The sequence below is a fragment of the Hyposmocoma kahamanoa genome, unplaced genomic scaffold (genome assembly GCF_003589595.1).
Source record: "Hyposmocoma kahamanoa isolate Upper Pololo Valley unplaced genomic scaffold, ASM358959v1 65, whole genome shotgun sequence".
Classification (NCBI taxonomy): Eukaryota; Metazoa; Arthropoda; class Insecta; order Lepidoptera; family Cosmopterigidae; genus Hyposmocoma; species Hyposmocoma kahamanoa.
This window is the reverse complement of record NW_020653853.1, coordinates 4904031-4918763: the sequence shown is the minus strand read 5'-3', so window position 1 is coordinate 4918763 and position 14733 is coordinate 4904031. Positions and strand designations below refer to the sequence as shown.

Genomic DNA, 14733 nt, shown 5'->3' with positions numbered 1-14733 from the left:
AAAGGTGCGGCAAAATTGCTAACTCTTTTATGTACTTTTTTAACAAAATACATGAGCTTCGTGTAATCTGTGTGTAATATGTCATCCATTACAAACAGTGCATAAAGTCCAACAACCCAGTATAAATTAATCTGAAGGTAATTAAAAATAACGGAAATAAAAAGTATAAATTTTAGGCTAAATAATTATTTAATCATGATACAATTTTAGGAATACAGAGCTGATTTTTTTCACATGATACATAATAACATTCCTGATAACTTTTATTGTTATGTAATTTCTTGGAAAGCTGATTGTTTCAGAAAAAAATTTTAGTTTTTTTTTTTTGTTTGGAGAAATAAACATTTTATTTTTTTATCTCGAATTGTAGAAAAATGTAATGTGTGCTTTATTTACAGTATAAGTCCAATCATTCTCTATCAAGAAAAAACAATCCATCAGCAGGTACTTGCGGCTTTACGAGTAAAAAGATGTCAAAATGTTAGATTTGTTATTTATTAAAAAATAAAACACAATATACTAGTTTCTACTTAACTTTCGTGTTATTGTTATAACGCTCTGTGTAATTTAGCACTAAAATTAAATTTTCTTTAGTCGAAGCTCATGTATTTTGTTAAAAAAGTACATAAAAGAGTTAGCAATTTTGCCGCACCTCTACTTACAAAGCCGCAAGTACATGCAGACGGATTATTTTTTTCTACATAGAAAATGATTGGAACTATACTGTAAGTAACCCACGCACACTACATTTTCGTATATTTTGAGATAAAGAACAAAATGTATATTTCTCCACAAAAAAAAATTATATTTTTTTTCTCTGAAACTATCAACTTTTCAAGAAATCATACAAGAATAAAAGTTGTTAAGAGTGTTATTGTCTACCACATAAAAAAATTAGCTCGATACTCCACAAGTTATTCCTATGTCCAAGAATTATCAATTTGGGCCCACTGTGCGCCACCGCAAACGGATGACAATTTAGACTTCCTTTAGGTTATACTATATTGCTCAGATTTTTATAGATACTTCCAAGTATTCTTTTATTTTGTTTAGGATTTGCGCCATCTAACTATATTCGCAAGCGTTACGTTATTAATTAGTTAACAACGAACAATGCCATCTATTGATACGCATAAATATCGAAGTTCAGAGAATAATTTTAGTTTATTACTAAATATTTGAAAAACATTACAAGAAAAATAGAATATCTACTATATTTCCTATAAAAGAGGAGTTAATCGATATCCATGGCTATTTACGTAAATATAAACTAATTCCAGGCTATCGATCAGCGCCATCTAGAAATAAGACGGAATTTTGACCTTTTTCAGAGCTACGATTTTTAATATGGAGATTAGCAGTCCTCTTGGGTTATTGGTCCATGCTTTTACCTATTGTTACAGTAATCCAAATTAACACCCTTGATAAGAAATTTAAAATAATTTTATTTATTTTTTCTCTCAACATACAAGGTAAATTGTATAAATGCTTACTGACTATAGTCCATTTGTTTAGGTACTTAATTAAATGTAAACAATCTTGATACATCTTTTTATTGAAACACATGCTTTACAAATCAATAGGTATAAAAATAGTCATGCAATTTCATATGCAGCTAAGTATTTGTATTTTGTATTTGAAGGTATGGGAAAATAATTTTATAAATGTATATTTCATTAAATACACATCTCAAGATTGTTTACATTTATTTAAGTACCTAAACAGATGGACCATAATGAGTTTCTACATTAAACTTTATTTGCGAGAGAGTGGTGCCTGAGATAGGCATGAAAATGCCTGTATTACATGTCACCAGGTGTTCTTACATTTATGTTAAAATCAATTTTACATAGATTAGATTAGGTACGTACAGTAAATCAACAGAAAAATGGATTTAAATGCATTGTGGTTAATGAATTACTTAAAATTTGCAAAAATAAATAAAATTACTAAATTAAAAAAAAAAGTAAATAAATTTTTATGTGTAGTTCGATAAAAGAGAAGTTGGGCTAGTGTGCTTGCGTGTGTTGTAGCAATACTTTGATTATAACGTGGTATGCAAAAGGTTTTCAGTCTTGTCATAATCAAAGGACTTAAGCCCACCACTGCTCGCTTAGAGCTGGTTCTTGGTAGGTGATATATTGTTATGCTGTTATTGATTTTATTATATAATCGTAAAAATAAAATAAATAGAAAGTAAGGCATCGGTATGATTGACGAGTGGACGCCCTCAGGCCGGTGGCGCTGGTGGTGCAGGTGGGCGGCGTGTCGCTGCCGCGGCTGGCGGCGCGGCTGGCGCGCGTGGCGGAGCGCGAGGGGCTGCGCGCCAGCGCGCCCGTGCTGGCCGCGCTGGCGGCGCGCGCGCACGGCGACGTCCGCGCCGCCATCCAGGTGCTCAGCTTCATCAAGGCCCGGGCCAAGGACCAGGTAGCGCTTTCCTCATTAACTCTTCTCTGCAGGTTGATTTTGATTGCCTTTCCCGATCGGAAACTGCGTCTTTTCCGAGTCGAGGCGCATAATTGCGATTCACAACTGGCCGATCGGAAACTTGACATTTCTAATCGGAGCAATAGTTGATTTAATAATATAGTAGGAATCAGGTTCTTCTTCTCGCTCAAAAACCCATCTGATTTCGAGACTACTCAATCAGAAAATCAAGACGCTAGTGACACTTTTGGGCCATCCTTTTTCGACGTGCGAGTTTTAGTAGCAGTAGAGCTCCTGGTGAAAGAGTTCGTCCAGAGAGGTATTGCCACCTTACCTGAGTTCCGATTTTGAAGGGTAAAGGTGCTGGTGAAATTACAGGCACATGGGACTTTTCAACTTATATCTCTGGGTGACGAGCGCAGTACTGTAGTGCTCCTAAAATCTTTGCGATTTAAAACTGAGTGGCTCTGCAACTGTTATGTACAGGCGTGTCGCTTACAACCAGCCGCACGACTTGTCCGTCCCGTCACTTGATACTATAAAAAAAGAGTTTTATCATGATGTGTTCTTCAGTTCCTTTTTTTATAAATCTTAATGCACATAATGCATCGCTCTTTCTTCGCTGAAATATACCTACAAACAACTAGCAGTTGTAGTTTAATTTCCAATCCTTTATAAAGTCGTCCACAAGTTGTTATGAACATTTGAAAATGCACGTACTTACAAATTAAGTCATTGGTACATCTCGTCACAAGGCTTGGAACCGTTGACCTTTCAATTAAGAAGCAACCATTTCCGCACTACACTATTGCTGTAGAGCAAGATAATCCCTAATTAATTATGACCGTGATTATAGAAATGCTCATTCATCATTATCGAAACGGGTATAGCGAAATAGCTTTCGCTTATTTTGATATATTTCCTGTATGTGGGTACCATTTTGATCTGCAGCAGAAAGTAATATTCACATTCACATTGATTTTATAGAGTACCATCTTAGAATAATAACGCATAGAAACCTAGTCCGCACACGCTAAGTGAGGCAAATTGAAGCGGGCCCAATGGGCCTACACGAGCGGGCGGGCCTTCAGTGCTCAAGGTCAACTTGCACTGCGAACAGCTCAAGAATTTTAGCTAAAAATGACGAAATGTGCGGTAAATTAGTGTAAAAATACGTCAGACAAACATAAATAGATACTAACATCACATTCCACAAGGAAGTAACGCGTTTCAACTTATATTTTTATATAAATATTCACTAAAACCGAAAATTAACCTACTACTAAAACTAGTCTACATGAATTTGATTTTTGCCTCACTTGTGACAGTTCGTTTGATATGAAACTATCATTCTATGCGTTATTATTCTAAGAGTACCATGATATTCGTTTATTTTTTGTGAAATTGCTCCGCTACTTTGTTATAATTATTTAATACGAAGACAAAATCCTTTGATCTCACAAGATGCAGCTTGCGGCGATAAAAGTAAAAAAGACCTAACACAAAAGATCTGTAACTGGCTGACTGACTCGATCAGTAGTTCAGTTGGTAGAACGTTGTCCCTAGTTTGGCATACAGACGCAGGTTCCAGTCCTATCAGATCGAAGTACTTTTTGTTTTCAATTTTTGTATTAACAGTGAAATTTATGAATCAATCACTTTGAAAAAAAAAATATAGTAAATAAAAAAAAAGTAAAAAGATATGCAATGTGAAAACACGTTTCCTAAAATTGTTCACGATAGAAATAAATCACAAACTTACCTCGAAATTTTACAAGAAGACTGGTGTATTCTACAGGTACTTTACATATACTAATGGGTTTTTAACGTAACGGAAATTTCAACGGAACTAAATAAAACACGTGTAGTATACGATATACATTTTTCAAATGGCTTTAATTGCGTTTGTTAAAAAATATATTCTGAAATAAAGGCAGTGTCCATGTTGCTTGACACAAGCAAAATTAACCGTATTAGTTGGTATTAGTACGGGAAAAATTCGAGCTGGGGTAGTGTCGAATTATAGATTTCAAATTTAAATTTTCTTCGTTCATTCATTCGTGTTTTGTTCTTTTTTTTTAGTTAAACATGGAAGATGTTGAGAACGCGGCAGTTGGCATTAAGGACTGTCAGAAGAGTGTGATGCAAGCTCTGCAAGCCGTGTTCACCGTTAACGACAAAGACCCGGACGGTATCATCAAAATTGTTCAGGCTGCGGGGGAGTATGAAAGGCGAGTGATTAAGACTACAGAGTGTTTTTTTTGTAACACTATATTTTAGCAGGCATCTTGTGGGCATGTAGGGTGGAGCTGGCTAGGGCAGTGATTGTATATTGCACTAGGCTCCTTCACGTTCGGATTCCACTTTCCATTTAACATCAGGTGGATTGGAGTCATCTGCCTGTCACGTATAAAAAAATGGTTAGAAATTCAACCAACCAAAACGAACCATCCATTGGACGAGTAGATATGAATATTTAGTATGGAACAGTTGAATAAATCTTGCATTATAGTGATTTAAAAATTGATCCTATGTGTGGATGGAGTTTTCAAATAAGTGTCACGAAATATAACATGTTATTTTGTATTTTCGCGATAAGAATTTCATACGCATGACGCATTACTGTGCAGTACTGTAGGAAATTTTCATAGATCATAGAAAAGGAATTTAAATTGGCCAAGTACGTCACTTGCATTACATTGCATTACTGTAGAAAATTGTAACTAGTAAATCAAAGGGTTTGAGGGAATTTAAACTGACTAATGACATGGCTTGCATTCCAGTGTAATAGAACGTTAACTTTTCTTTTCTTATATATGAAGCATATTCAGTACACTATCTTCTTTATATAATAATAAATAAAAAAGAAATATTAGGCAACAGCACATACATTGTGCTCCAATCCCAAAGTAAGTAACTAAAGCACTTGTGTTATGGAAATCATAAACAACGACGGTACCACGACTACCTAATTTTTGTATATTGTGTTGGATCCGGGCCCAAGACAATATAGAAAAGTTAGAGTTTTCTACCTAGACCCTAGACCCGATCGGGAAAAAAACCTGGGACCTCGGAGATGGCGACACAATGAAACCGGTGGGCAAGCCTTTCGACCATGAATGTCGTCAAATGTAATCTAATACCATGTAAATAAGAATAAGAATATTTATTTACTGCTTAATTATATATAATTACACAAGATCTCAAAATATTATAATGTAATGTATATTATACTTATTTATAATTAAATTTGTTACAGTAAATTAATAATAATTGTCTTAACTTTGATAGTCATATCATGGCATGTTCATCTATAATTGGTTAAACATTTTGACAGTAAGAACAGACAAAAACAACTTGTTGTTTGGATACTAATATATATATAATATATATATAGTTTGTTCGCAGCATTACAGCTAAAAACTATTTTTTAAACCAACACACTGCAAGAGAAAATACGTTTGTAACGAATCACGTATGAAATTTTATTTCAGATTGATAGAAGGCATATTCGAGAACTACCTCAACTCCCGCGTGGATGCGCGCCTTCTCATCGCCAGCGAAACACTCTCTTGGCTACGACTCTTCGATATCATTAACTCCTGGATTAGGACAACGCAGAACTATTCACTATATGGAATGCTACCTTTATGTGTGACCAGGTGTCATAGGATATTGGCATCTAGAGCTCCACAGAGGATTAAGTTTCCCACTCAGGCGCAAGAGGTCAGTATTAATTGGTTATAATATATTAACTCTTAACTTGCGGAAGTTAATTGGCCATCCATAAGAACCGGGTATAGGTCCGTCTCGGATTCGCGACTTCCGCAAATTAAGAGCATAGTAAGGCTGTTCATATCACCGATTGATGCGACTTAAAGGTAAATGAGAGGGACATTGGATTAAATTCTCATACGGGCGCAAGAGCTCAATGTTATTTGGTTGTGAATACATAAATGTTTAAATACCGTCAATACTTGGACTAGGCCACGTAACTAAGTGTTATTATATGTACAACTGTTATGGACAGGCGTGTCCCTTACCACCAGGCTCACGACTTGTTCGTCTCGCCATTTGATATCATAAAAAAAATAATGTAAATATGGCTTTCACCTATGACTAAAGACTATTGAAAGTATCTCTACAACATTATTATAAGGTCATAAGTACTTAAGTCTCCCATGCTTGCATTTTTTAAAATAATATCAAGTGACGGCACGAACAAGTCGTGCGCCTGACGGTATACGCCTGTCCATAACAGTTGCAATGCTACGCAGAGCTTTAAATCGCAAAGGTCTGAGGGGCACTTCCTCTGCGCCTGTCACCCTGAGACGTACGTTGACAAGTCTCATGTGCTTGTAATTTCACCAGCACCCACCAGCACCCTTACCCTTCAAAACCCTGGACGAACTCTTTCACAAGGAGCTCTACTGCTACTAATTTGCATTATTGCCTCCCCGTAACTTTCAACCCGCAACACAACAGTGCTGCTTTGCAGTAGAAATAGGGCTGTGTTACCAATCCCGCCTGGTTTGGTAACACCGCCTTCTACACACTAACACCAACATGCCAAAAGCAAAAATGATCTTTATTTAACTTAAAAAAGATACAAAGAAATTCCGTAATGTGGGATACATAGAAACTTTGAAACATATTTATCTGCTTTCAGATGTCTCGCAAGAAAGCTGAATTGGACAGCATCGTATGGGCAGTATGGCGGGGAAGTACGGCCGCGGTTGCTACTACCAGATCGTGTCTTCATCTCGATGTATTACCGCTCCTGCCATATTTACTCTCGCCTGTACTGCGTTCGGCTAATATACAGGTAATTAAAATTTAAATTTTCTTAAGTAACATTAATTTTATATATTAAGTTTATCCTGTAGCCCGGGGGTCCTTTGATTGGCTGTCTTTTGTTGTCTGTCTTGTGTTTTTTCTTTCGTTTTGTATGCAATAAAGAGTATTTCTATTTAGTGTAATATTATAGAGAAAACGTTCGTTTGTGGTAATCTCGGACGAAACCAAATCAAATTGATTTTAAATTATCTATAGACAATTAGGGCTACTATCATTAGGGCTGGTGCTTAATTCAATTCTAAACGGAATTTCTGTTACAAATAAGACTATTATTTGTTATTTCTCTTGAAAGTTTTGTGCAACATGGATCTAATAAAAAAAATCACAAACATACATACATAATAACAACAACTCGCAGGCTCGAAGTTTTAACTTCGAACCTGCAAGACTACGAACGTTGACTTTGTACCTTCCTGACATATTTCCAACGCTGATATTCAATATGTGCCATGTCTGAAGTTAGAAACAAAAACTTTGTAAAGTCATTTTACGGCTACGTACGTTAGCACTTTCAGGTTGTTTTACATAATAATATAATAATGTTAAATAAAATATTAAATAAGAAAATAATAAATGTGAAAAAATAGCTCTTTCTGTGTTATTTGAAATAAATTTTGCAACGAAATGTTTATTTACAAAAAGCAGCACCTAAAGTTTCTTTTTCTTACTTATTCTTCTCAAGAGAAATGGAGATTACGAATGAGTAATATTTTTAATAATTTCAGAGAATGAACTCTATTTCACTATTTCAAGTGTTGTTTGCTGACCTGTAATCCAGAAATATGTTGAATGTGAACTTAAAGTAAAAACATTGTTCAACATTATTCAAAACACGTGGTGAAATTAATCAAATGCAGACTAGAGCAAAAATTATGAATCTTTTGTACCAACCTCGTTGCCATAAAGTAATTTATAATAAAAACTGCTTCAACATGTGTATAATTATTTACAACAATCTGCCAAATTAAATTAAATTGTTGCAAGGACATACTTTTAAATTACAATTGACAAAGTGGCTTTTGACACATTGCTTCTATAGTAATAAAGAATACTTAGAATTCCCAAACATAAATTTACATTAATTTGAAGTGCAATTAACAGTAGAAACCAAACATGAAATTAAAAATTTGCACATCTGCTTGCAGGTTGAATACAATGTACCTAATTTTATTTAAGACCTTCATCATTACTGTATTCTGGCAAATAAACGTATTCTATTCTATTCATTTTTCTTTAAACTCTTCTAAATTTATTAAGTTTTATCAAATCGCTCATTTTTTCAGATTTAATTTTCAGCGATAATGAGATTGGTTTTTTTTTTTCATTTATGTTACTTATTTATTTTAGTTACCATTGTGTGTTATTTATGATTAGATTTTATTGTCAGCTTAATTTGTTTAATAATGTATTTCATGTAATTTTTTATTTTTTTATTAACGAATTAAATAGTCCCAAATAAATTATTTGGTTTGATTTAAACCAAATAATTTTAATTAGCTTAAGGTTAAGTCGAATGTCAAATCCTATTTCGGAACCGAATCTCTACGTATCTATTTCTGAATTACATTATTGGTCATCGAGAATGACAAAGTTTCAAACCCTTTAACCCTTTCATCTTAAACGTGAGACTGACTTTCATGTCAAACTATTAGGGGGCTGGATTGACAATGATTTTATATAATAAATATTATTTTTTCAGCTGTGCAGTGAAAGCGAGCGCAAAGCGTTACGAGTATGCGTGGGAGCAATGTGCGATTATGGATTGCAATACGTACAGCAACGCACACCGGAGGGATTGTATGCCTTTGTATTAGAGCCTGATATTTACAAGGTTGCTTTCTTTGGTAAGTTACTGGTCATCTTTTAATAATTTTCTATACAATCGCGAGAAACTACTGAAATATAAACCGTAATTTTATGACCATAATAATTGTTAGAAATTATAAACTACATTTTCAGATTTTTAAATGTGTTTTTATCGATCGAACAAAATCAGTCAATACAAATATTGGTAGAACCAATCACAGACAGCTCAACATAAAAAAGAACCTGCAGCAATGTAGTTTACCTTTTTTACCGACTTCAAAAAAGGAGGAGGTTCTCAATTCGACCGTATGTTCTTTTTTTTTGTATGTATGTTACGCGATAATTTCGGGTATTTGTGAACCGATTTTCATGATTCTTTTTTGTTGGAAAGGGGGTACTTCCATAGTGGTCCCATTTCATTTTGAAGAAAATCATCCACCTCAAAGGGTGGCTGATCACGCGTAAGCATTCGTTTTATAAATAGCGCCTAAATTTTACTTAAAGAGCAATTATTTTAATGGTTGGTTTTGCTATTCTCGAATTCAAGGCGTTTTTCTCTCAATATACTTGGAGTAGTGAGAACCGATTTTTATTATCTCCAGTGTCAAGTCCTGTAGAGTGGCGAACTAGGGGATATTTCAATAAAACTTAGCAAATTGACGTAATTCCACGTACTTTTGAGGTCGGTTTTTTTAGTACTCTGTACTGAGATTGTTTTCATCTAAAGATTTAGATACTACATCGTATCTTCAACACACCTCCTTGATTTATAGTCGTATCTTTTTTGAAGACGGAGTAAAATGACGTTTGCGTTCGCGATCATAAAATTTAAACAGTCATGTAGTTTTAGTAGCAGTAGAGGCCCTTGTGAAAGAGTTCGTCCAGGGAAGTACTGCCACCTTACCTATTTCTGCCGCCAAGCAGTAATGTCAGCATTACTGTGTTCCGGTTTTGAAGGGTAAGGCTCAAAACACACTGGCGCAGAGTCGAAGCGTCGCGTCATGTTTTTCGCCTATAGCATATTCATCTCTATTTTCCAATTATTAAGGTACAAATTTGTGTCCGGCAAATATGGAGTCGTGCGTCGACGTTACTGGAGCGCAGTAAGGCGTCAGACGCCGACCACACTGTGATCCTAGCGCACTAATGCCACCGCGCTATAACTACGCGTCGCCAGGTGTTGTAGTTGAACAACGCGACGCGACGCTTCGACTCTGCACCAGTGTGAGTTGTGCCCACGGATGCCGGTGAAATTACAGGCACATGGGACATGTCAACTTATGTCTCAGGGTGACGGGCGCAGTGGCAGTGCCCCTTACCCATCTTGCCCAGCTTTGCGATTTAAAGCTTTGAGGACACTGCAATTATTATGGACAGGCATGTAGCTTACCATCAGGCGCACGACTTGTTCGTCTTGTCACTTGATATTATATGAAAAAAATTCTGGTTGTTGTTTGATAGTTTTATCGATAGGTTCTGAAAGAAGGTAAAATTTTACCAAAAATTTTGTTTGCCAAAAATGTTGGCCTGCTAATTTTTATTCATATACATTTTAGTAAGAACAGGCGGGTTTGATTTTCTATATTGATTTAAAATGAAAAACTTTAACATATGTCTCCCATTGCATTTTTAGTTATAAAAACAGTGTATATATGCTTGAACTTACAAAAATTGACAATTAAAATGAACTTGTACACAGCATCTGGACGAATTATCATAATGACTCAAATGAAATGAGTTCGGCTATTTATTGTATAAGCGTGACTAACGTTTAGTCGATAGTCGATAGAATATTATCGACTGCAATCACTAGCTGCTTGCAAGCCAGTAACACTTTTGCGTAATGATTGAACTGTCATTTTAGTCCATCTTCAAAAAGATATACTAGTATCATATTTACATTATACCAAATTAACTATAATTTATTATCACATAATGATGCGTAATGGTATGTGTGTATGTATGAATGGAACATGACGTCACGCATATCGATGAGTCCTATGTATAAGGGCCAAACCGCAAAATCACAATTTTACAGGAGAGGCTTCTAAACTTTCAATCTGGTATATTTTCAAAATTTCCTTGTATTTCGAGGTTTCCTTCAATATGTTTGATTTTGTTTTGGCGCTACCTTACAGATTATAATGAAATGAAATATTTCCCACAAAAAAGTGATAATGATCAAATTGTTAGTTTTGGCCCTTATACTTAGGACCAATCGATATGTGAAGACCTTCTACTTTTCTATTTCAATTTCCCACAGGTAACCTAGAACGCAGTCGCCCAGCGCCTGCAGTACGACAATCAATGGCGCAGGAACAACAACTTGAAATGATTCGCCGAGCCGAAGAAATGGTCAGTTACAGTTGTTTTTAATAATAGTATTGGGCATCTCCTGTATTTCTAAGGCAGCCTCATCATCATAATTAACCCTTTAATACGTCCCACAGATTGGGCGCGGGTCTCCTTTCAAGCGAGAGTTTAGGCCGCCACACTGGCTTTATGCAAGTTTGGTACTTCACACGTTTTAAAAGAGCTGAATTTCTAATTAAAATCAAAAGTCAAATTATCTTTACTTCTTAGGTAAGCAAATTACACTTGAAATCGTCATACTGCTTGAACTCTACTACTCGCTCGTAAAGTAGATTCCCCTGAGAAGAATGAGCAAGAAACTCTAGGAGTTGCTCTTTGTAAATATACATTTGAACACATTTATCATTACAATGTTTAATTTAAAAGATCTTAGATCGAGACTACTACCTCGGATTTTTGTCATCTATCTACGCAGAAGCTGTTTCGCTAAACTCACATATCTGAGAGGTGCGAGTCTGAACTCGAGTCCACAGCCTTTGCTTGAGAGGTGGTAGATCAAACTATTAAGCTACCAAGGCAAGTATAAGGCAGCCTCAACAGATGTGAATTGTAATGTCGCAATCGATGTGAAATACATATCTACTTACCATATTTACTAAACATTAAAATATGTATATGTATTCGCTTATAATTAAAAGTCATCTCGATCAAACCAAAATTATAGAATAAGGGCAGGAGAGTGATGATTTGTTGTACTCGTAGGAACAACATCGATAACAAAACACATAATAAGATGTAAATGACGTAACGCCCAAAACATTTGAATGTGAACATTACTGTGTTTCGGTTTTGAAGGGTAAGGGTGAAATCACAGGCACATGTGACTTGTCAACTTATATCTCAAGGTGACAGGCACAGTATCAGTTCTTTCTTTCTTTCTTCTCGGATCTTTGCGATTAAAAACAAAATGACGTAATACGCAGCGTGTATAACGTAACATGCAAAACTAAGTTATTTGTTAAAATTTGTAATTGGTTTTGTGGTACAATAAAGTGTTTACATACATGCTTTGGCGTTATTGATTTGGTGCGACGATCTTGATTAGTTTGAGGAGTGGTAGGAAATTGCCAGAGACAGGGAGCAGTAGAGGATTTTGGGGGAGACCTTTGCCCAGCACTGCGACAGAATAGGTTATAAAAAAAATCGTTTTATGTTAGCAAATGACAGGACGAACAAGTCGTGCGCCTGGTGTTAAGCGACAAGCCTGTCCATAGCAGTTGCAGTGCCACGCAAAGTATTAAATCGCAAAGATAGGAGGGGCACTGCCACTGCACCCGTCACCCTGAGACATTAGTTGTGTGTGTTAGTAGTCCCATGTGTCTGCAATTTCACCAGCATCCATACTCTTCAAAACCGAAACTCAGTAATGCTCACATTACTGCTTGGCGGCAGAAATAGGTAAGGTGGCAGTACTTTCCTGGATGAACTGTTTCACTAGCAGCTCTTCTGCTACTACGCTAATACGCTGTACGATATAAATGACGTAACACGCATTCCTATATAAATAATATTCCATGCAGCACGTATAAATGACGTAAACCTGTTGCCATATGGCTAAAGTAACACGTTAAGCTATATTAATGACGTAGCACACATTACATCGTTACATCTCGTTAATGAACAAAGTCCGGTACGAAGTTATAAGACTAAAGTTGTGGACATCGTCCAGAAATGTAGCAAGTTGAAGTGGCAGTGGGCTGGCCACATCTGTCGCAGAACCGATGAAGGATGGAGTAGGCGGGTTCTCGAGTGGAGACCACATCTCGGCAAACGTTGTGAGGACGCTGCAGGCGCTGGTGGATTGTAATGTTCTGTTGGATGGAATATTGTAGGGAGAGTAGTTAGGCAGAGTAGTAATACTTTCCGCAGCCAGAGCGCCTCCGTACATCTTAGTACGTTTAAAGTTCAAAGTTCAAAAGGGCAAAAAGAGCTAGCGGTAATAAATCCAGTTTTTATAAATATTTATTCCATAGGAAATGAAACTATTTTTCCGGATTTAAATCGCGTGTATTTTTTTTATTCCATTTTTAACAATACATATGAGTTTTAAACTGTTTATCGTACAAGAGATTTTTAATAACTGGTAAACGGCTCAAAAAAATAAGAAGAGAAGACGTGTTCGCTGCCGCGATCGAGCAGGGAGTGACAATGGAACGAAACAAAATCAGAAAGCGAGACAAAAGAGCTATGGAACTATTCAAAATTTGAATTTAAATACGAGTTGCCAGGAACCGGAGAAAGGCGACAAAAAGGTGGGATGACGATGTAAGGAGGTCACACCGTCACAACGTAACATAGGACGTCCCCCTGCAAAATGAACCGACGATCTGAAGTAGGTCACGGGGAGTGGTTGGATGCGGAAAACGGGTGATCGGGCACTATGGCGTACACTTGGGGAGGCTTATGACCAGCAGTGGACTGCAAAAGGCTGATTGATTGATTGATTTATTGACACATTACCTTAACAATGACGTTATACGCAGTACGATGAGTACGACATTATAATACAAGATTACATTGTTACAGGCTGGCAGAGTGACGAGTAAAAGCATCGCTAAAGAAAACACGAAGACCAAGGCCGGACTGAGCGCCGAATTTACGGCATCGAAGGAAGCTAGGTTGCCTAATCACCTGCAACGACTGAAACCAAAAGAAATCGTTAAAGCGCCCCAGGTATGTTTTTAATTAATCTTACATTCTTACAAACGTGCAACTTTTTTCCAGACTTTTACAGTTTGTATCTGCCGAACGTTAAAACCTCGTTGTCCTTAAAATTAAAATGCACAGATATCTTAAAGGCAAACGTGTACCATCGTCCTTCGCGTCTCTATCTACAGACTATCGTTTGCTATCGTTTTCATAATAAGCCTGTGTTATTTCTGACACATTTTCACTGCCTACTTTTCTCCTACTAAATGGTTTGTTGGTGATTGTTTGTGTTATTTGTCTATACATAGTGTTTTTTTAAGTGGGACAGTATGGGGAAATCCGAAACGATATAAGATACAAGGAAACTGTCTTAGAAACCATTAAGTCTTTTTGTTGTAAAAACAATTTTTGCATAGTAAATTTTTTGGTCATAAAAGTTGTTGACAAAAGTGAATAAAATTTATGAAAATTTTTTTAGTGCTGATTATTCATTATATGAGACGAATAAAATCGGGACGGCAGAAGTTGGCCAAATTCCGTAAAATGTTTTTCATACAAAATGAATAAAATTGATAATTTTTTTTAATACTGGTAGACTCAGCTTCTTACAAAGATGATTTC

The 14733-nt window shown here is 36.1% G+C and overlaps 1 protein-coding gene across 1 annotated transcript in view; it reads left to right on the top strand.

Moving 5' to 3' along the window:
* LOC113231435 (chromosome transmission fidelity protein 18 homolog) overlaps window positions 1-14733 on the top strand; it is an 80086-nt gene that overhangs the window by 15588 nt on the left and 49765 nt on the right. The window contains exons 8-14 of the mRNA XM_026465754.1: window positions 2235-2427; window positions 4510-4658; window positions 5922-6153; window positions 7097-7252; window positions 8984-9128; window positions 11354-11445; window positions 13990-14136. Coding sequence (XP_026321539.1) covers window positions 2235-2427; window positions 4510-4658; window positions 5922-6153; window positions 7097-7252; window positions 8984-9128; window positions 11354-11445; window positions 13990-14136 — 1114 coding nt within the window. The remainder of the gene's footprint in view (window positions 1-2234; window positions 2428-4509; window positions 4659-5921; window positions 6154-7096; window positions 7253-8983; window positions 9129-11353; window positions 11446-13989; window positions 14137-14733) is intronic.